At 33.5% G+C, this 24,366-nt stretch overlaps 1 protein-coding gene and 1 long non-coding RNA gene across 9 annotated transcripts; both read left to right on the top strand.

The window, feature by feature from the left end:
* On the top strand, positions 1–14,710 carry LOC109193762. Its single transcript, XR_002056341.1, has 3 exons — positions 1–12; positions 10,331–10,341; positions 14,559–14,710. It is a non-coding gene; the product is annotated as an uncharacterized LOC109193762 (long non-coding RNA).
* LOC109193761 (APO protein 4, mitochondrial-like) lies at positions 6,272–22,893 on the top strand. 8 transcript variants are annotated; one of them, XR_002056337.1, is made up of 4 exons: positions 6,272–6,602; positions 7,177–7,460; positions 8,477–9,299; positions 9,429–9,799. XR_002056337.1 is itself a non-coding variant. In XM_019344577.1 (2 exons), the coding sequence occupies exons 1-2, from the start codon at positions 7,195–7,197 to the stop codon at positions 9,198–9,200; spliced, it is 990 nt and encodes a 329-aa protein (XP_019200122.1). In that variant the 5' UTR covers positions 6,991–7,194; the 3' UTR covers positions 9,201–9,372. The 8 variants fall into 8 exon arrangements, 1 of the variants encoding a protein (XP_019200122.1); XR_002056339.1 differs by having other exon boundaries at positions 6,272–6,635; XR_002056338.1 differs by lacking the exon at positions 6,272–6,602 and adding an exon at positions 12,035–12,221 and having other exon boundaries at positions 6,991–7,460; positions 9,429–9,636.
* The last annotated feature ends 1,473 nt before the right edge of the window (positions 22,894–24,366 follow it).

Below are 24,366 nucleotides of genomic sequence, written 5' to 3'. Positions count from 1 at the left end.
ACAATATTTTGTGTTAGGAGGACGAACTCCCTTTTTATCCACTACAACAAGCGATATATTTAATGGTTAGTTATTTGTAATGGTCAAATTACATAATAATTTTTATTTCAGTTACAAATTTGAAACATTAGTCATTAATATTATACATCTAATTTAGGGCAGAAGTAAGCTTTGCGGAAAGAGTGGAGCATAGTTTGAAGAAATTTGGGTAGTAGCCAGGTGTTCAGACAGACTACATCAACATAGATCGAAGAATTGATCGTGGAATCAAAGTTCTTCGGACAAAATAGAGAAAGCAAACTGTGCATCGATGTCTAGAGAAAAGATGAAGCGTCGGCTAGATGAAGGGTAACTTGATGCTCGATCTATATCAAATGCGCAGATATGGATCGGGGTCGGCTAGATGAAGGGTAACCTAATATTGGGCCTTAAATAAATGAAATAAACAGTTCTTTAATCATTGGGCCTAATTACATCCCGCAATTATATTATGGCAATTAATTAAATAAGTATATTTAACATTATATAATCAGGCTGTAAATGTTAATATGTTATTATTATTTATTAAAATAATACATTATTTTATATATTATATAGCTAAATAATAATTTGATGAAGCTAATAAAGATAAAATTTGTATATAATAAATAAATTATGTGTTGCACATTTTATTTTAAGCCCTAATCATAATTAGTACTATTGCAGCAAATATACAAATTACTGTGTTGACCAATACTCAACATCAGCTTAAACATGGCGGGCCGATTAAATCTCGAAGACACTTCGTAGAAGGATATGAGAAATATTTTTCTATCTTGCACGTGAGTTTGCTTTGAGAAAGTCAGTCATTAATCATGGTTAAATGTACGTAGCACTTTGAAGAGTAAGTAATTTAAGGAGATTAAAAATTTTGATAGGTATGGATAATGGACTATCTATAACTACGACAAAAAATGTTGTATACAATTTTTTTTTAATAATGTGTAATACACTTTCAATGTTAATTGTTATTAAATAATTAACTGTATATAAATTTTCTTCATTTTTATTATTATTATATTATGTTATATTGTTTAATTATATTATTATTATTATTTACCTTCAAAAAAATTATTATTATTTATGACCGTGCACCGCACGGGTACAAATATTAGTATATATATATATATATATATATATATATATATATATATATATATATATAATTCACAATCTTATTCAATTATTATTATATCTTATCTTATATATAATTATATAATGATATATTTAACATTATATAATATTCTGAAAATATTAATATGTTATTGTGAGAATATTAACATACTTTAATGATACAAGGTTTATTGTTACAAAGTTGACTAATCATGTTTTGGAAGCTCAAATCATGTGTGGAACGAGTGTAGGAACAAAAGTTTTAATTCCTCGAATGTCGTTAACACCTTCTGATTCAAGATTTTTGTCTCAAGTTCCAAAGAAAGCAATTCCTTTTGATGCTATCATATGCCATGACAATAAATAAAAGTTAATGGCAAACATTATCACATGTGGATTTGTTTTTTTTTTAAAAAAGCCAATCTTTAATTATGGTGTATCATTTGCAGTCTCAAGAGTTAGTAATGCTAAGGGATTAAAAATTTTGATATGGAAATAATGTACCATCTGTAAGTACGACTAAAAATGTCGTATACAAAGAAGTTTTCACTAATGTGTAATACAATTATAATGTTCTTCATTTTCAATAATTAATTTATACTATTATAGTTTTTTTTTATCATTACTGTTAATCTTACTATTGTATCATATGTCTAAGCATCGCACGGGTGCAACTACTAGGTCGTCAGATTTACATATGAATCCAGAGGTATAACATATTTGAGTTGTGATTAAGTGTTTCCGATTCAAATGTTGAATTATTAAAAAAACATTTTGCTATTACATAGAATAAGAAGATTATACGATAATCTTAAATTATTAAGAGGTCATATTTAATGACCGTGCATCGCACAGTAAACTTACTAGTTATTATAATAATAGAATTAACACAAAACTGTAGGGATTAGGGAATAGGGAATACTTTAAATTGTATGATTTATGAATTAGGAATTAAGGATTAGGGATTAACACTTCGTTCTGTTTAACACTAAACTGTATGTGCTAATTGCTATCTCAGTCTCACTAAACTCACGGTCATCAATTCCTAATTCATAAATCATAATTGATAATTCATAAATTGATACACAAATTCCTATATTCAAGTATTCAAAAAAGCACATACATTAAATTAATTAAAATAAAATTAGAATAATTAAGAAACACAAGAGAAATTAGGGCAAAAATAAAAACCTGAGTACTGAGACTCTGAGAGGAGACGACTCATATGAGAGGTGGTGAGAGCCTGAGGGCTGAGGCGGTGTCGCCACCGCCCACCTGCCAGACGCAGGTGTTCTTGCTGGCTGACCGGTGTGAGATGAGTCGTCGAGAGTCAAAGAAGCGAGAGCTGTGAACGGTGAACCTGCGAATCTGCGATCTTTCTGGTAGAATAATAAAAATAATAAAAATAATAACAAAATTATATATATAATACAGCCCCAAAATGACGTCGTTTGTTGTATAATTTTTGACAGGGGGCAGCTGCCCCCCTCTTCCTCTGTCCCTATATATATATATATATATATATATATATATATATATATATATATATATATATATATATATATATATATATATATATATATACACACACACACACACACTAGTTTTTTACGCGCACTGCGCGATTGAGATAATGTCCAATGTTTTTTTTTTTTAAATAAGTACTTTAAAGTATATCAATTATATTGAAAATGTTCATGCATAGATAATTGAATGTTGAATTTCCATATTTAAATACTTTAAAGTATATCAAGACAAAATTATATTGAAAATGTTCATGCATAGATAATTGAATGTTGAATTTGCATATTTAAATAGGTAATTCTAAGTTTACAAATACAAGATAATGTAGTTAAGATTAATTATAATTGTCAATAAAATAATTGTATAGGTATGGTTGAAACCAAATACGGGACATAAGGGAGAGCAAATAAAAATTAGGGCATAAAATATTAAATATATATTAATATTGAAGAGCTAACTGTTGATTGCCAAACAAGGACATTGCGAGGTAGTTTCCTACTTTAATTTATTGTGTGATTTGAATACTCTTTTTGTCAATAAACCTCCCAAGTAATACAGTTAATATGATTGACTTAATTATTTTTTAAAATAATAATAATAATAATTATTATTATTATTATTATTATTAAATATATGTACTGTATACCCTTACGTTATTTTACATGTTAATCTAAACAACTAATTTTTTCAAATATCTTTTTATCACCCGTTAATATATATAATTCGTTGGTCAAATCCGATGATATAATCCGCTAACTACTGATTGTCAAAAAAGGACATTGTGAGGTAGTTCTCACTTCAATTTGTTGTGTGATTTGAATACTCTTTTTGTCAACAAATTCCTCAAGTACTTAATATGATTGACTTTATTAATTATATATTTTTTAACTTTTTCATGGTATTAAAAAAATACTTGGTAAATAAACATATAACATTATTTTGTATTATAACTTTGATATTTAATTAAAAAATAGTGCACAAAAAAGATAATAGACAATGTAGTGAATATAATTAATTGATGAATTTGAATGTAAAGAATTTTTACATTGGAGAAATATAAAGACAATATAACTAATAAAATTATTTATCTTAATGAATTTAATGATAATGAATAATTTTTTTTTTAATAAAGACATTTTAGAGACAATGTAGCGAATATAATCAATTGATGAATTCGAATGTAAATAATTTTTATATTGGAGAAAAATAAAGACAATATAACTAATGAAATTATTTCTCTTATTTAATTTATTGATAATGAATAATTTTTTTTTTGAATAAAGACATTGTAGACACATAATTCTAAATTAAAGAAATGCGATGTATTATTTTTTGTTGTAGCTACTAAATTATTCTTTTTAATTTAATAAGAGTAAAATAGAGTACTAATTATGCCAATTTTGATTAGGATGGGGTTCGAACCTAAGACCTTTCTTATTGAAATGAGTAAGTTAACAGTGAACTAACAGAAATTAACGAAAAAGATAATATTTAACGGATAATCATATTCATTAAGGATAAATTAGAAAATCTTAAGAAAAAATTAAAATCTGATCAATCTGAGCCATTCATTTGATTAAAAAAATTTGACCGCCATTTTTTATACTCATTATAGGTCTAACTCTCTTGGGCTCTTATTAGTATATATATATATATATATATATATATATATATATATATGTATATATATACTCCTCTTATTTTCTCTAAACCATATAATCGGATCAAAGGCTTTTAACCCGACCTTCTTTCACTTTTTATCAATTCTAAAAAAAAATAAAAATCGAAGAATTTCATGAATTATTTGCAGATGAAGGGATGTCAAAGGATATAATGTGATGACCCAAAAACTTAAAAGAATTAAACAATAGTAGCCTAAGTCAAAACCCACAATAGTTTGGCCCAAATCCGACCCACAAAACTATTCCTAAAATCAGTCTACCAGATCCGTCCTTCCGTCGTTATATCATCAATCGCGGTGCATGTGCACCGCGGTAAAAAACGGCGTCGTTTCCTTAATTAAAGAAACGGCCCGCCGTTATAGTTAACGGACTCCGCTTGTTTGGTGTATTAAACACCAACTGACACTACAGTATATCTAAATCGACACTGCAGTTATATCAAAATGATATTGTAGTTATAGTGAAATGAAACTGCAATGTATATAAAATGAAACTGAATAACATTTCACATATTTGAGTGTATATTGTACAATGAAGCTGTAATTATATCAAAATGATCATGTAATTGTGTTTTAATGAAACTATAGTGTATATAAAATAAAATTAAATAACATTTTCACATATTTGAGTCTATGAATATCGAATGAAACTATAGTTATATCGAAATGAAACTGTAGTTGTGTTAAACTGAAACTACAGTGTGTACAAAATGACACTGAAGAATAGGGTTACTTTTTGTAAAATGGTGCAAAACGGCGGAAAACAAACACGGTTTATTTTCATTTAAAAAAAAAAAAGACTGCGCGGTGCATGCACTAGGGGTGGGCTAAACCGAACCGAACCGATTCGATCCGAACTAGTAATAGAAAACCGAACGGTTCGGGATTTTGTAACCCTAATGGTTTAGTACCGAACCGAACCAAAACCGAACGATTTGGCAAAAACCGAACCGAACCGAATGCTATATAATTTTTTTAATAAATAATAATAATAATAATAATAATAATAATAATAATAATAATAATAATAATAAAATTAATAATAACAATAATAATAATAATAATAATAATAATAATAATAATAATAATAATAATAATAATAAAGAAGTAAATCCAAGTTCCTCGATGCCTGCTCCGCTGTTCAGTTCTCATTCTTACTAGTACCGAACCTTACATTTTTTATTTGATTTCTTTATAGCTTGTTTTCTACATTGTACTTTTGTTGTTTGTCGCAATTGTTCTTTACCTCACAATTATATCTAACTTGAGTTATATTTACAATATTCAGTATTTTCCTTAGTTTCATGTTTTTCTATAAATTTAATGTGCTTTACAGTCATTCTAATTTTGATTTCCAGTGCACTATAATTATTTTATAGTATTGGAATATATTTCGAGTGCACTAGCAATGATAGATTGTGTCAAAAATTAACTATATAGTAATTGACACTAGTTCTTTTAATATCAACTATACAGATAGATGATTATTCATCTTATCAATAAAAATATTTCAACTGAACCAACTGAAGAGTCAGTTGTGCAAAAACGTTAACTGATGTTTGATAATTAGTACTTAGTATTGTGTTTGAGCTTTGGATTGTTGTTATATAATGTTTAGAGTTTGAATTTGGATTATATGAATATGTATTGTTTGGTAGTATGTTCGAAAAATTAGAAAATATTGAAATTTGGGGAGCTTAAACCGAACCGAATTAAATTTGAACCAAAATCGAATTGTTTCAAACCGAACCAAAATCGAACCGAATCGAACCTTAATGTTAAACCGAATAGTTTAATTTTTTTAAAACCGAAAAATCAAAATCGAAAAAACCGAACCGAAACGCCCACCCTAGCATGGACAACCGTGGTGCATGATATAATTTGCCATCAGACCTTCGCCGCACCAGAGCTTTCGTCTTCTCTCTGTCGTTGTCACTCTCTCTCTCTAGATTTGTCGGAATGTTATTGTTGTAGCCTTATGTCTTAGTGCTTTAATTTCGATTCTGATGGACTCCTACCTGCAATCTGGGTTTTTTTTACACCCAATCGGCAAACAACCTAAGGTTGCAAATCGCTGAAACCCTAGCCTTTGTTCTTTGACAAAATCCCGTTCTTCTGGTCTCTAGCGTACTGTACGAATAGCAGTGTGCTAGGGTGAATCGCAGTGGTGTAGCCCGGTAGATGAAATTGGTGTTTTTGTACACCAAATCGACGATCTAAACAAAAGCTGTTGTCTACATCCTAGGTCTACTCCTTATCTAATTTCCTATCATTTTTTGTAAGTTTCTTCATAATACTCCAATGTGATAATGAACTGGGGCTGCCCTACTCTACCTGTGTTAAGGGGTGTTTATATTTGTATTTGCAGAATGTTATGTATTTAAATAGTTTTTTTTTTTTTTTTTTTTAAAAGACTGTATTTAAATAGGGGAAAAGTAAGAATTTGAATTGCAGTTTGATTAATATGCTTTTGTTTAAAAAAAAGACTGTGTTTGAATTGTTTTCTTTGACCATGCTTTATATCCAATATATTGAGATATAATATAAATAAGAATTTTGCCTAAGTAATTATAGCTGAAGTCATTAAACATTGCATATAAGTATTTAAAATGTGTGTTCTATCAATTTGAACTTGTATATCTCATATTTAAGCAAATCTGTTCAGTACTTATTAGTCAGGTCTCAAATGTTATGTTTTTATATAATACTCGATAGCCCACAATAAGCATAATTGAATTGAAGTGTTTTATTCTGTCAAGCTGAAATTTTCTCTCTGCCCTGTGCGGTGTACTCTCTTGACTAATCCAACAATGCTATAGTTATTCACACTCGTTGGAATGGCTTGGAGAAGCCAAGAGCTATGGAGACAAGGTGAGATTGTGTTGGGAACTATGATGGATGGTTGTCGATTCTACAGAACAAAACCTAAGGTGGTGGACTTGAAGAAGCTGAGACCGATGATTCTGAAGAGGATTGAGAACCGAGCCAAGGATTATCCAGTGAAGGACATGGTCCCTGTGGCTCGGGAGGTCCTCAAGGCCAAAGCTGCGCTCTATCATGGAGTATCCACCCTACTCCAACATTTACCTGTGTGGATATGCAAGTAATTTCATATCTCTCTCTTTCTCTCTATCTATCTTTATGCATATTGAATAATGGATGCTCCTTGAAATCAACAATTTTTTGTATGTTTCCAGTGGGAAAAGTTTAGGGATGTGTTCAATGTCTGGATTAGAAATGGTAGCATCGTTGAATGTTGAGAACATCACAATTTTTTTTTGGTGGATTGGAATAAATATAACTTATTCCAATCTATGAAACAATAAGCTTGTGATATTAAAAAGCATAAGATAATAAATGAATGAAACTGTAAGTTTGTGATCTTGAAAAGCTCAAGGTAGTGCATGAAGTCTAGTGTAATTGAAGTTATTTAACAATGTGGAGAACAGAGCTTGCTTTTCTCCCATGGAATCAGAAATTTTGATTCTTATATTAGTCTTTTATGGATTGAATTGTAGGTTTTATTTCTTTTTTATATTACTTGCTTTAAATTTTAGTTTTTTTTTTTTTTTTTTTTTTTTTTTTTTTTTATTTATTTATTTATAAATATATTAATAGGTTTAGCAGGTTTAAACGGGTTTCATGTCATATCGTGTCGACACGACCCGAAACCTGTAACAAAATGTTTCTATCGTGTCAACCCGTTTAACCCATTAACAAATCGTGTTCGTGTTAAAAATTTGAACCCGTTAACTTTAACGTGTCTTTTCCGTGTTTAGCCTTATCGTGTTTGTGTCGTTATCGTGTTGACCCGTTAACAAACCCGTATACACGAATTGCCAGGTCTAGTAATTTTAATTCCTACTTTATTCTCACCGAATTACAATTCCTTTCCCCCCTAATTCCTTCATTCCAACCAAACACCCCATAATGTTTTATGGCGATTTCCTTTCATCCTCTAATGATTGGAAAATGTGCACAGTAGAAGCTGTTATTACTCATTCATGGAGTACTATTTATCTTTGGTGTATGACTCCTGCAACATTTCTGTAAGAAAACTAGGGTCACTTTAATTTTCAGACTAGTTCTAATGGAATAGTTGGTTTTGTTTCACTGCAGATACTGTCCAGAAGTGTATGTTGGAGAAAATGGTCATTTAATTCGGACCTGTGGTGGTTATAGGCACCGTACAAAGAATCAACTTCATGTATGGATCAAAGGAAGCTTGGATAGTATTCTAATTCCTGTAGAAACGTTTCATCTGCACAATATGTTTCAAAATGTCATCAAACACCATGAAAGATTTGATTACAGTCGAATTTCAGCTGTTGTAGAGTTGTGCTTACAGGCAGGTGCTAATCCAAATGATGAAAGCATAGACGCAAGCAAAATGGAACATGAAAGCAATTCCAAAATTGTGCTTCCATTCGATCAGCAAATGCGGTTACTAGGGAACGAAACATTAAATGCATGGGAAACACTTAGATCTGGAGTGCATAAGCTGCTGTTGGTTTATCCAGTAAAGGTCTGCAAACACTGCTCAGAAGTTCATGTGGGACCTTCTGGGCATAAAGCTCGGCTTTGTGGGGTATTTAAGTATGAAAGTTGGCGTCGAATTCACTTCTGGGAGAAGGCAAGCGTGGATGATTTGGTTCCTCCAAATATAGTTTGGCACAGGAGACCTCAAGATCCTCCATTGCTACTCGATGAAGGCCGGAACTACTATGGGCACGCTCCAGCTGTTGTTGATCTGTGCACCAAGGCTGGTGCAATTGCACCATCCAAATATTTTTGCATGATGAAAGTTGATGGTTTATCAGCCCCTATTTCGGACAAACCTTAATGCCATATTGCCATCATCATTTACTGGAGTCATGTGGCGAGTTGGTTCGAAATGTGCTAAAGATCATATGTATGGCCTTCAGATTATCCTGCAACACAAGTAAGCAACCAAATACAATTTTTTATATCCTGAATAGAAGTATTCATAACTGATTTCTCTTGTTCAAGGTCAATTCATTTATATGTCAATGGTGAACTGTTAATTGCATGTAATTTACTTGTGTGGTAGGGTCACTACCAATATAATTAGCATGAAGAACTACACATTATACACACGCACAATGTAATTTACTTGTGTGCTTTAATGGCTGTTGATGATATTCAAGATGGCAAGGGATTGGTTTCTGGGAAGCTTCTATTGTCCTCCTCCGGGCTTCTCTCGGCTCTCATCAGTACTCACAAGAATTGGGTGTCCTGCTGATAAATTCTACTTTTAGGTACGAGTTTTGCTTTCTTTCTGAAATGTCTCTAGGGTTTTAGGAACAATTATAGATATTGCAATTTATTTGTGAAATGTCTACTTGATTTACTGTGACATGAATTAGAGCAGCTTTGTTTATTGATTTTGTGTCCTATAGGCAATTAATGTAAACTGGTTAATTAAAATTGTTTGCACTATCTCATTGATCTGTTTAGAAAATGGGCTTCATTGGCAATGTGGTGATTGGAGCCATAGCCACCATACCCAAGCTAGGGGTTGTTTCTATGTTTCAGAATTTATTATTTACTCTGCTTTTCCTTGGACCTCATTGCTCAATTTGAGTCTTCATCCTCAAACTTTAGGCCGTTACACTTTGCAGATTTGAAGAGTGCAAGGTATATAGAGCAATGAGGGTGCCAGATGTTTTTAGCATATAAGTATTATATATTTTTTTGAAATTTGTTTCTAACCACCCCAGCAAAGAGTGACTATCACCGTACACAATGCTATCCCAGCAGCTTCTAGCCAATGGACATCTCATGAACAAATGAAAGCAGATTACATAACTGACATAAGGGTGGTACCTGAACACGCTTTGTCCTTAAAAGATCAACAGTTGGGAGAGTGGCTGAACAAAGTTGCCTCCTCGGGGGTAGTCACACTTTTCAAATCTGTTTCACATCCTCTGGTAGAAAGAAATCTTTCAGCAGATCCATCTCATGTTCAGCAAGGCCTCCACTTTAGTGTCCCTTAGCCCTTAGGTAATCTGCCATGGGTGTTTGAACAAAAGGGAGATCGTTATTAGAAGCTCCATCTCCTATTCTCCATCTATACCCACTCTTCAGAACATTCGGCACCTCAAGGATGCTATGCCAAATAAAGGATGGGTTTCCTCATAAATTAGCTTTAAAAAAAGAATTTCTTGGAAAGTATCTAGCTTTATAAACTTTGGATTATCCTCCATGCTTGTTTACCCAATAAAGCCACATTAAAATCCCGAATCCTTCTATAACTCATCCCACCCCATTGTTTAGGAACACATAGTGCTTCCCACCCTTTCCATTTAATGCCCCTACTCCTATCACCCTCACAACCCCACCAAAAACCATTCATGGCCTGCTCAATCTCTCTCCCCATTTCCAAAGGAATTAAGAATACACTCATAGCATACGTTGGTATGGCTTGGATGACATTTGTAAGAAGAATTTCCCTCCCCGCTCTAGAAATGAATTTGTTTGTCCAACTTTTGATTCTTCCCAACACTTTGTCCTTTATAAAACCCAATATCTCCCTCTTATTCCTACCAATCAAGGAAGGCAATCCAATATAATTCCCACTCATATTTCCCTCCCTCATTCCAAAGCCTCACGAACAGCCCATCTAATGTCCCCAACAACTTTTTTACTAAAAGTAAGTCTGGATTTTGAGTAATTCACAGTCTGCCCCGAAGCCTCTGCGTAAGTATCAATAACATTTCTAAGCACAAGACTTTCAGAAGTAGAAGCTCAACAAAACATATAACAATCATCCGCAAAGAAGAGGTTTGTAATCACAGGGGCTCCCCTAGCAATAGAAACACCATGAATCATTCCCTTTCTTACTTTCCTCTGAATCATAGAATGAAAGGCTTCCAACACAAGGATAAAAAGATAAGGAGAAATTGGATCCCCATGACGTAGCCCTCTCCCCGGAGAGATAGACCCAACTTCCCTCCCTTGCAAAATAATTCTATACTCAATAGTAGAAACCAACTCCCAGATTAACTTAATCACATGCCCAGAAAAAAACCCATTCTGCTAAGCACGACTCTCAGAAACTCTCAGTTGACCCTTCATATGCCTTGCTAATATCTAGTTTGACCCTCACAAACCTGATGTTCCCCTGTCTCTTCTTATTCAAATAATGATTAATTTCATACGCAACCAAACATTATCAGTTAAGTTATCAATCTACTAGGGACAAAGGCAGTTTGGGATTCAGACACAAGATGATTAAGAAGAGGCTTAATCCGGTTGGCAAGAATTTTAGAGACAAGTTTATACACGATATTACACAACCTCTTGGTTTGAGCCGGTCAGCTATGGGCAACCTAGGCTGGTTTATCTTCTTGTGATCCTTTGCCGGCTAGAGTCACAAGGCAGAGTTTACCCAGTGCACACCCCTCGGGTCATGGCTGCGGGTTCCCCTCGTCACCCCAAAAGTATAGCTGTTGTAAATTTTGGTTCATAGGGCAGGATTGATGCATGTTTCGGTCTATGGTTTTTTACCTAAAATCCTGGAGCCTTTAGTGTGCTACTGTGCTTAGAATAGATCTTCTGTTTCTCTATTAATTTCTGCATTTTGGTTTTTAAGCAGGGCTATTATCTAATATACTTGTTGAAACTGATAGGTGTTGCTGATTTGGTGTAGAGCAGATGGCAAGCGAGGTCTGGTTTTTTTGTAGCATGTAAGAAGACAGCATATTGGTCTGTGTACCAATGAAAATTGAAGAACCTGTAAAAACTGGTACTCTTAAATGGGAATGAAGCACATCCATCCAAACAAATCTGAGTTGCCATGAAGGTCATCCTAAAGGGAAATTCATAGGTTTTTTTTTTTTTTTTTGTTTTTTTTTTTTTTTTTTTTGTTTTTTTTTTTTTTTTTTATTTTTATTTTTTTGTTTTGTTTTGTTTTGTTTTGTTTTTTTGTTTTTTTGTTTTTTTTTTTTGTTTTTGTTTTTGTTTTTGTTTTTGTTTTTTTTTGTTTTTGTTTTTTTTTTTTTTTTTTTTTTTGTTTTTTTGTTTTTTTTTTGGTTTTTATTTATTTTTTGTTTTTGGCGTCTGTTATCTACCTACACTATAATAATCATTCATGCTCTCATGTAATATTGACAAAGTTCTTATACGCAAGTGTAGAAAAACAAGAATATTATGATTTATTTAGATGTTGCAGCCTATACATTGTGGCTGTTGAAGTCCAGCAATTTCTCCTGTTCATTTTATTCCACTCAATTTCTAACATGCAGGACAAATGAGGTTTGCTGAACTTGAAATTGGCACTGAAGCAACTATACATGGTAGCAGATTAAATTAGATATTAGTCATATTTAAATAAATAATCGAATGTGACAAAGTTTACTAAATATAATTAAATGTTTTTTAGTATAAATTTTAAGGTGTTTTGGGTTTATCTCTGTCCGATTTTATGGATTGAGAGAGTTATTTTTGAAATTGTCCCTATAAAGAAGCTCAGTTTTCATTTGAACTACATTTTTTTATTAAACATAATCAAATGTGACAATCAAGAAGCTCATTTCCTAATTGAGTTATTGAGAAAATTTCAATTTTGATCCACTGACTATTGGAGTTGTGGTAATTGTAACACTAGTACCTTGACTATGTAATTTCTATAAATTTTGATCACGCCGATCAAATTGCCGGCTAAATCTCACCGAAAAATTTTAATAGGTCAAATAATGAGCATTTTACTATCTTTTCTTTCTTCCCCGATGACTCTCTCCACTTCCGGCGACGATTTCTTCAATTCTTCTGCCAGGATTTGTTGAAATCCACTAGATTCTTAGTTCCTTCCGGAAGAAAGGACCGAACAGATAGCAGGATCTCAGCTTCCGTTAAAGCAAATCCAGAAAGGAATTTTCTAAATCAGTAGCTTTCGTCGTAACGTACGTGAAAGAAATTTGGCATTGCTCAGTTGCAGAAAGTCATCTCTCTCCGTACACGATAAAGTTTTCTTCTTTCCATCTCTTTCACAGCAATGTGAAGAAACAAATCCATGTTGGGCATTGAATTTATCCAGGAAATTCAACAAAATTTGTTGAATACGTAATTAAAATTTGGGGAAAAACAGTAACTTGTTCAAGCGATTAAGAGTTGCTTTCCGATGGATTTGTGTGATCATAATTCATAAGAAGTGGAAAAGCTCATCGGAAAAGAAATCGTCGTAGGAAATGGAGAGAAGTTATCGGATAAGAAAGAAAAGATGAGTAAAATGACTAAAATACCTTCATTATTTGACCTATTAAATTTTTCCGGTGAGATTTAGCCGGTAATTTGGTTGGCGTGACCAAAATTCATAGAAATTACATAGTCAAGGTATTAAATTAACATTTTTGAAATTAAGTGTTGCAATTAACACAACTCCAACAATTAGTTGACCAAAATTGAAATTTTCTCTTGAGTTACTCTTTTTAGTTAAAATAATTAAGTGTGACAATGAATCAAATGACTAAATATGAAATTTGTCCTAAACTAATTACTAAGACATTTTAATTTTTAACTAAATGCCACACAATATAAATACGATTAATGGTATATATATAATATTCAACTATTATTTTAAAGTATGTAATATTTAACAAACATATAAATATATCATTACATGTAATTTCGATCTTTTTTAAAGTTAATAAATTGATTATGAAAGAGTCAATACCACAAAAGGTCCTCTGACTATTGAGTTAATACTTCTTTTAGTCCTTATGGGGACCGTGTTCTGTGACCTCTAAACCTGGGTTCAAGTATTTTGTTATATCCGTTGATGATTTTTCTCGTATGACGTGGTTATATTTGATGAAGAGTCATTTTGAATTGTTTGGTTTGTTTCGTGGGTTTTGTGCTGAAATTGAAACCCAGTTTGGAGTGCTTGTTAAAATCTTACGCAGTGATAATGCTAAGGAATATTTTTCGTCCCCTTTTGCCTCTTATATGCTTCAGAAGGGTATGCTACATCAGTCCTCTTGTGTCGACACACCTTCCCAAAATGGGGTGACTGAGCGCAAAAATAGGCATCTACTCGAGACTGCAAGGGCCTTGCTATTTCAAGTGGGGTTCCCAAGCAGTTTAGGGTTGATGCTGTTTCCACAGCCTGTTTCTTAATCAATCGCATGCCCTCTACAGTCTTGAATGGGAAAACACCATTCCATTGTCTCTATCTATCAAGTCTTTGTTCCATATTGACCCACGTATATTTGGTTGTGTATGTTTTGTTCGGGATGTTCGTCCCACTATCACCAAGTTAGATCCAAAGTCTTTAAAATGTGTCTTTCTTAGTTATTCTCGTGTGCAAAAGGGGTACACATGTTACTCTCCTGAGCTTGGTATCTTGTGTCCATTGATGCGACTTTTCACGAGGACATTCCTTTTTTCTCTTCCTCTCCAGATGCTATCCGTCATGGGGAGGATAATGACGTTTTGATGTATACGGTCACATCCTATGTTCCTACCCTTTCTACCCCTCCTGTCTTACAGGTATATTCTTGTAGACCTCGTCAGAATGGCCATGTTCCAGATCTGCCTCCTGTTACTCCCCTTGACTCGATGCCTGCACAATTCCCTGAAACCACCTCTTCGTCATTAGATCTAGTCTCGGACAGTAACCTTCCGATTGCTCTCCGAAAAGGTAAACGCAGTTGTACTTATCCTATGTCTTCCTTTGTGTCATATGGTCGTGTGTCACCAACTTCTTGTTCTTTCATGGCTTCTCTTAATTCTATTTCTGTTCCTAAAACTGTTAAAGAGGCTTTGTCCCATCCTGGGTGGCGAAATGCTATGATTGAAGAGATGAATGCTCGGGATCGTAATGGTACTTGGGAATTGGTTAACCTGCCTGCTGATAAGAGGCCTATTGCTTGTAAATGGGTGTTTGTTGTCATAGTAAATTCTGATGGGTCTGTTGCTCGACTGAAAGCTCGTCTTGTAGCTAAGGGATATGCCCAAACTTATGGAATTGATTATTTTGATACTTTTTCTCCTGTGGCTAAGCTTACTTGTGTTAGGTTACTCATTCGATGACTGTCATTCATGATTGGCCTCTACATCAGCTTATGTCAATAATGTTTTTTTTTTTTTTTTTTTTTTTTTTTTTTTTTTTTTTTTGCATGGGGATCTTCATGAAGAAGTGTACATGGAGCAACCTTCTGGGTTTGTTGCTCAGGGGGAGTCAGGGAGAGTATGCCGACTTCTTCAGTCGTTATATGGGTTGAAACAAAGTCCTCGTACCTGGTTTGAGAAATTTAGTCAAGCTGTTGAGAGCTTTGGGATGGTGAAAGGAAAATCAGATCACTCCATGTTTTACAAGTGGTCTAAAACAGGCATTATTTGGTTAGTAGTCTACGTGGATGACATTGTCATTACAGGGAGTGACACCGAAGGGATCTCATCTCTCAAGACATTTCTTCATAGTCAATTTCAAACAAAAGATTTGGGGCCACTGAAGTACTTCTTGGGTATTGAAGTTATAGGAGTAAAATAGGTATATTACTTTCTCAACGGAAAATATGTACTTGACTTACTTTCTGAAACAGGAAAACTGGGTGCTAAACCATGCAATACTACCATGATACCGAACACACAATTGTCAAAAGAGGGGGAATTGTTTAAAGATCCCAAGAGGTACAAGAGATTAGTTGGAAAGCTGAACTATTTGACAGTGACTCGTCCAGATATTGCATACTCTGTTAGTGTTGTGAGTCAGTATATGGCATCCCCAACTGTTGATCATTGGGAAGCTGTAGAGCACATCTTGAGTTACTTGAAGGGAGCCCTTGTACATGGAATTTTGTATAAGAATCATGGTCACACTCAAATTGAGTGTTTTATTGATGCTGATTGGGCAGGATCAAAAGAGGATCGAAGATCAATTGGCTATTGTGTTTTCATTAGAGGTAATCTGGTTTCGTGGAAGAGCAAAAAGCAGAATGTGGTTTCTCGTTCATGTGAAGTGATGTGGATAAACAACCTCCTGAATGAATCTGGTTTCAAAGCTCCATTCCCTGCAAAACTATGGTGTGATAATCAAGCTGCTCTTCATATTGCATCCAACCCGGTATTCCATGAACAAACCAAGCACATAGAGATCGACTGTCACTTCATCCATGAAAAGATACAGCAAGGTTTAATATCTACAGGATTTGTGAAGACTAGAGAACAATTAGGGGACCTATTCACAAAAGCCCTTAACGGCACTCGAGTTAGTTATTTATGTATCAATATATATATATATATATATATATATATATATATATATATATATATATATATATATATATATATATATATTAGGCAGTCTAGTCTTTTGGAAATTTGTTTCCTTGTTTGGTGTCTTCTAGCTTGTATATAAGGGTTGTGTTGTGTATTCTCTTAAGTGAGGATGTACAGGAAATAATACATTCTTATATTTCATAACAGTTTCTAAATGTCATCAAACACCATGAAAGATTTGATTATAGTCGAATTTTAGCTGTTGTAGAATTGTGCTTACAGGCAGGTGTTAATCCAAATGATGAAAGCATAGACACAAGCAAAATGGAACATGAAAGCAATTCCAAAATTGTGCTTCTATTCGATCAGCAAATGAGGTTACTAGGGAAAGAAACATTAAATGTGTGGGAAACACTTAGCTGCTGTTGGTTTATCTATTAAAGGTCTTCAAACACTGCTCAGATGTTCACGTGGGACCTTATGGACATAAAGCTCGGCTTTGTGGGGTATTTAAGTACGAAAGTTGGCGTCGAACTCACTTCTGGAAGAAGGAAGCGGTGGATGATTTGGTTCCTCCAAATATAGTTTGGCACAGGCAACCTCAAGATCCTCCATTGCTACTCGATGAAGGCTGGAACTGCTATGGGCACGCTCCAGCTGTTGTTGATCTGTACACCAAGGCTGGTGCAATTGCACCATCCAAATATTTTTGCATGATGAAAGTTGATGGTTTATCAGCCCCTATTTCGGACAATCCTCAATGCCATATTGCCATCATCATTTACTGGAGTCATGTGGCGAGTTGGTTTGAAATGTGCTAAAGATCATATGTATGGCCTTCAGATCATGTTATAATAATAATAATATTATTATTGTTGTTATTATTATTAGTTAGTAATATTAAACCAAGTATTAATTTGTTAGGAATAATGCATGGATGCAGTACGTGGGTTATGCATGGTGTCACTACATGGACTGTGGCCTTAATTGTAGCTTTACATGGAGCATTAGTCCTAACCTTTAGCTTTATTAGTGGTTACCCTTTAGTATAAATAGGTTGCTATTGTTCATTCATTAATCATCAAGTAAAACATTTTATTCTATTCACCCCTCTCTTTCTCTCAATATATATAAATATAATATATAGATATATTATATTTAATATATCTTATAGATACATTATATTATATTTAATATATATATATATATATATATATATATATATATATATATATATTATTAAATATATTATATTTAATATATCTTACATTTGGTATCAGAGCCAAGTTAATCTTTCAACCCCGAGATATTTCCCGTAGTGAAATATGACAGCAAATTTCAATATTGTATGGTCGGGTCCCAAATTGGACGGGAAACTCGATTACAATTATTGGCAAATTATGATGTCCACACATTTGAAAGCTCAAAATCTTTGGAGCTTTGTTGATCCCGGTCTACTCGAAGGTGCTGATGCAGCCGCTACCCGGCGAGATCAATTGGTCTTGGGACAGATTCACCAAGGTGTTCATTACTCCATTTTTGGGCAATTAGCTCGTGCTCAAACAGCAAAGCAAGCTTGGGACATCTTAAAGGTATCAAACAAAGGAGTTGATCGGGCACAAAAGTCTAAGTTGCAGTCGTTGAGAAGGGTGTATGATAATTATGAGATGACCTCTACAGAAACAGTAGATGCGTATTTCACTCGTCTTATTGATATGGTGAATAAGATGAGGTTATACGGAGATACGATTGAAGATGGTGCAGTGGTTGAAAAAGGTCTTCGAACTATGCCGATGAAGTATGACCATGTGGTGGCTTCGATCACAGTGTCACACAAAACTGAGCTCTTATCAATTGCAGAGCTGAAAGGTGTGGTAGAAAGTCATATTGACAGAATTGCGTCAAAATCGGAACCACTAGCAGAAGAAGCTTTGAAGAGACAAGTCACCCTTAATGTGACTGGCACTAATCAAAGAGGTGGAGGATCTGGTAGAGGTCGTGGAAGAGGAAGAGGAGGATCTAGTGGAAGAGGTCATGGTAACTTCAACCAAGGAGGAGGACGTGGTAACTCCAACTAAGGAAGAGGTGGAGATAATACCAAACAAGGTGAATTTCCATTTCATTGCTACAATTGTGGCAAGTATGGGCGCAAGATTGCAGATTGCTGGTATAATGAAGATAATCGTGGAAATCAAGCAAATATTGCTGAAAACACTGTTGAAAAGTCTGATGAGAGTTCTGAAACCTTACTTTTGGCCAGCGATAGTTTTTCTGCAGATAAGAACATATGGTTCTTGGATACTGAGTGTAGTAACCATATGTGTGGGAAGAAAGAATTGTTTTCTAAACTGGATAAATCAATCCGGTCTGAAGTGACATTTGGCAATAAGTCGAAGGTGCCAATTTTGGGAAAAGGTAAAATTTCTATTCAGTTGAAGGATGATACTCACAATTTTATATCCGATGTGTTCTATGTTTCTGAACTACATCAAAATTTGTTGAGTATGTGACAGTTGTCAGAAAAAGGGTAGAAGATAAATATTGCTCAGGGGTGTTGTACCATTGCAGATGCTAAAGGAGTTTTGATTGCAAAGGTAAATATGTCTCAAAATCGACTATTTCCTTTGAAAATTAAGTATACACTTCTTGCTTGCTTTAATTCTGAAGTTTGTGATGATAATTGGTTATCGCATATGCGGTTTGGGCATTTCCATTTCTCTGGATTACAATATCTTGCGAGAAAAGAACTTGTTTCTGATTTACATGTTGTGAATGTCCCTGATCGTATCTGTGAGATTTGTGTGATTGGGAAGAAGCATAGAGATCCCTTTCGCGTGGGCAAGTCAAAGAGAGCCACAAAACAGTTGGAGATTGTTCACTCAGACCTGTGTTCGTTGGAGGTTCCCTCACATGGAGGTTGTAAGTATTACTTTCATAGTTTCATTGATGATTTCCGTAGGAAAACATGGGTTTACTTTATGAAGCAAAAGTTTGAAGCATGTGATGTTTTCAAACAATTTAAGGCTTTTGTTAAAAAGCAAAGTGGTTATGAAATTAAAATCTTGAGAACTGATAGAGGTACATAATACATTGCTTGTGATAATTTCTGAAAGAGAATGGTATTCAGCACCAGATGACAGCTAGATACACTTCACAACAAAACGGAGTGGCTGAGAGGAAGAATAGATCTATCATGGATGTGGTGAGGTGCATGTTGAAATATAAGAATCTGCCTAAGCCTTTTTGGGTAGAAGCTGTTGCTTGTGCTGTCTATGTGTTGAATAGGTGTCCAACTAAAAGTGCCCGTGATAAGACACCCGAAGAAGCTGGAGTGGGAACAAACCCTCTATCAGATATCTCAAGGTTTTTGGATGTTTGGCATATGCACATGTGCCGGATCCATTGAGAAAGAAGTTGGATGATAAAGGTGAGAAGTGCATATTCATTGGTTACAGTGGCGCTTCAAAGGCTTATAAACTATACAATCCTGAAACTAAAAAGGTTGTTATAAGTCGTGATGTCACTTTTGATGAATATGGTGCCTGGGATTGGTTAGCTAAAGATGAAAGTTCAGTTGTTATTCCTGTTGTTGAAAATATTATTGATGAGCAACCGATTCCAGGTAATGTCCAGTTTCCTTCACAGCCAGAGTCGTCAGTTTGACGATCTCAGCGCGAGCGCCACTTACCAACTCGCTTGCAATATTATGTTTTGGGTCATGATAATGACCTGTCTGATGAAGAGATTGTTCAATTTGCTCTCTTTGCAGATTGTGATCCTTTATCTTTTGAGGAGGCTGCTACAGAAACTCATTGGCTTAAGGAAATAGATGAGGAGATACGTGCCATTGAAAAGAATGGTACCTGGGAGTTAGCAGATTTACCTCCTGGAAAGAAGCCAATTATAGCAAAGTGGGTTTACAGGACGAAGTACAAGTCAAATGGAGAAATTGACCGTTTTAAGGCACGGTTAGTAGCAAAAGGTTACAAGCAGAAACCAGGTATTGATTATTTTGAGGTTTTTGCTCCTGTAAGTAGACTTGATACAGTTCGAATGGTTATTTCTCTTGCTGCTCAAAATGATTAGAAATTGCATCAAATGGATGTCAAGTCTGCTTTTTTGAATGGTTTTCTTGAAGAAGAAATATATGTTGAGCAACATGCAGGATTTCTGAAGAAAGGGGAGGAAAATAAAGTGTACAGGTTGAGAAAAGCCTTATATGGCTTAAAGCAAGCGCCTAGGGCGTGGTATGGTTGCATTGACTCATATTTTGTTGAAAGTGGTTTTGTAAGATGTCCTCATGAACATACTTTGTATGTCAAATGCACGGATTCTGGTGATATTGTTATAATCTGTCTGTATGTTGATAATTTGGTTTTTACTGGAAACAATTTGAAGCTAATTTCAGTGAGGCACTCATTGATAGATTTGAAATGACTGATATGGGCTTTATGACTTACTTTCTTGGCCTTGAAGTTGTTCAGATGGATGGTGGAATCTTTATTTCACAGAAGAAGTATGCTGCTGATATTTTGAAAAAGTTCAAAATGGAAAACTTCAAGCTAGTTTCAACTCCGGTAGCTGAAAAGTTAAAGGTGTCGAAAGATGAGTGTGGTAAGAATGTGAATGTTACGGCTTATAAAAGCTTAATTGGGAGTTTGAGGTATCTGGTGGCAACAAGGCCAGATGTTTCTTTTGGAGTTGGAATACTTAGCAAATTCATGGAACCAAAAGAATCACATTGGGCTGCGGCAAAGCGAATTCTGAGATATGTCAAAGGTACGAGTAGTGATGAAATTTTTTACTCTACTAATGAAGTTGTGAAGCTTGATGGGTACACAGACAATGATAGGGCTGGAGATATTGAGACCAGAAAAAGCACATCAGGATATGCCTTCTATCTTGGTTCAGCTATATTTTCTTGGTCTTCAAAGAAGCAACAGATTGTAGCACTTTCAACCGCAGAAGCAGAATATATTGCAGCAGCAAATTGTGCTACTCAAGCAGTTTGGCTGAGGAGAATTTTGGAGTTCTTACAACACAAGCAAGAAGCACCTACAACTATTTTTTGTGACAACAAGTCAGCAATTTCGTTGTCCAAGAATCCTGTCTTTCATGGTCGCAGCAAACATATTGATATTAAGTATCACAAAATCAGAGAGTTGGTTACTGAAAAATAAATCAACATTGAGTATTGTTCAAGTGAATGTCAAGTTGCAGATATTTTTACGAAGCCGTTGAAGACGGAGACATTTTTTAAATTGAAGAAGGAAATTAGAATGACCAATATATCCAACTTGGTTTAAAGGAGGCAATGTAATAATAATAATAATAATAATAATAATAATAATAATAATAATAATAATAATAATAATAATAATGTTATTGTTATTATTATTAGTTAGTAATATTAAACCAAGTATTAATTTGTTAGGAATAATGCATAGATGCAGTGCGTGGGTTATGCATGGTGTCATTACATGGATTGTGGCATTAATTGTAGCTTTACCTGAAGCATTAGTCCTAATTTTTAGTTTTATTAGTGGTTATCCTTTAGTATAAATAGGTTGCTATTGTTCATTCATTAATCATCAAGTAAAACATTTTATTCTATTCCCCTCTCTCTCTTTCTCTCAATATATATAAATATAATATATAGATATATTATATTTAATATATCTTATAGATATATTATATTATATTTAATATATATATTATATTAAATATATTATATTTAACATATCTTACAGATCATCCTGCAACACAAGTAAGCAACCAAATACAATTTTTTATATCCTGAATAGAAGTATTCATAACTGATTTCTCTTGTTCAAGGTCAATTCATTTATATGTCAAAGGTGAACTGTTAACTGCATGTAATTTACTTGTGTGGTAGGGTCACTACCAATGTAATTAGCATGAAGGACTACACATTATAGACACACAAAATAAACAAATGTATTACAGTACAAAGTATAAACAGCTCCAAACATAAATCCACTTACATAATGTAAATATGGATAATTACTTTAAGACTAACAAGAACACATGGTTCTACTCTAAAGACAACAAGAGTTTACATAGTCTATAGGAATTGACTTAGACTCAGCTTTCTTGAACTCTTCTGTGTCTCCAAAAATCGGACGGTAGCCATGACCTCTGATTCCTTGCCGTCTCTTGAACTGTAGATTGAACTCCCATAGAACCGAAGTTGCAGAGTATATGCATATAAATAGTAGTAGCAGTAGTATGGATAAGAAAACTAGAGTTACAAACATGGCTGCTACAAGAAGCTAGGTTTAGTACTGAGCATCTATGTCAAAGTGAAGAAGAGAGAGTGTGACTATATGCTGTATATATAAGTATAATAGCAGATTCTTTGATGGCTTTGTTTTAATTTCAGATATCATTTTAATTACTAGTAATAAAAATCAAGAAAATGCTGCCGGCTGGTGAGGTGGAGATAATGATCAATTACAGGGACGGAGCTAGAAATTGGATTGGGGGGGGGGGGGGGGGGGGGGCGAAGAAGTAGGACGGATTCAGAAATTTTTTGTATATATATATTCATTTCGTTTTCTAATATTCCATTTCCTTTTGAATATGTTCATTTCTTTTTTCCTTCATACAAAGAATAAATATTGATTGCCATATTTTTTTCCTCCATAATTTTTTTCTAATATTTTATTTGTTGGTTACTAATTTTTTGGTAGGAAAAACTGTGTTATATTTCCAGTAAAATATTAATATATTCATTTTGTTTTCCCTAGTATTTTATTTCCTTTTGAATATATTCATTTCCTTTTTCCTTCCAAAAAAAATTAAAATTGATTTTCATTCCTTTTTCCTTCATAATTTTTTCTTAATATTTCATTTGGTGGTTACTAATAACATATTCCCGTGTGTAATATTTATTTATTTTTTCGTTCATAAAAAGTATTAATATTTATTTTCATATAACTAAAAAATAATATAATTATAAAAATATAATTACTGATTATGCCTCCAGTGAAATATTAATATATTCATTTCCTTTTTCCTTCATAAATAATTAATATAATTATAATAATATAATTGGCTGATTATATTTTCAATGAAATATGAATATATTCATTTCATATTTTCTTCATTCTTTTTTCTTTCATAATTTTTTCATAATACTTCATTTGGTAGTTACTAATTTTTTTTGAAGGGAAAACTTGTATTATATTTTTAATGAATTTTTAATATTAATTTCATTTTTCATTTGGCCTGATTCCCATACCAATTATTAACAGAATACTAAAAATAGATTCCCGTGTGTAATATTCATTTTTTTCATTCATAAAACGAATTAATATTCATTTTCATATAATTTAAAAGAAATTGGATTGGGGGGGGGGGGGGGGGGGGGGGGGGCGAAGAAGTAGGACGGATTCAGAAATTTTTTGTATATATATATTCATTTCGTTTTCTAATATTCCATTTCCTTTTGAATATGTTCATTTCTTTTTTCCTTCATACAAAGAATAAATATTGATTGCCATATTTTTTTCCTCCATAATTTTTTTCTAATATTTTATTTGTTGGTTACTAATTTTTTGGTAGGAAAAACTGTGTTATATTTCCAGTAAAATATTAATATATTCATTTTGTTTTCCCTAGTATTTTATTTCCTTTTGAATATATTCATTTCCTTTTTCCTTCCAAAAAAAATTAAAATTGATTTTCATTCCTTTTTCCTTCATAATTTTTTCTTAATATTTCATTTGGTGGTTACTAATAACATA

Source organism: Ipomoea nil, unplaced genomic scaffold (genome assembly GCF_001879475.1).
Source record: "Ipomoea nil cultivar Tokyo-kokei standard unplaced genomic scaffold, Asagao_1.1 scaffold1919, whole genome shotgun sequence".
Classification (NCBI taxonomy): Eukaryota; Viridiplantae; Streptophyta; class Magnoliopsida; order Solanales; family Convolvulaceae; genus Ipomoea; species Ipomoea nil.
Note: the sequence above shows the minus strand (reverse complement) of the source record. Positions and strands in the feature narration are given on the sequence as shown.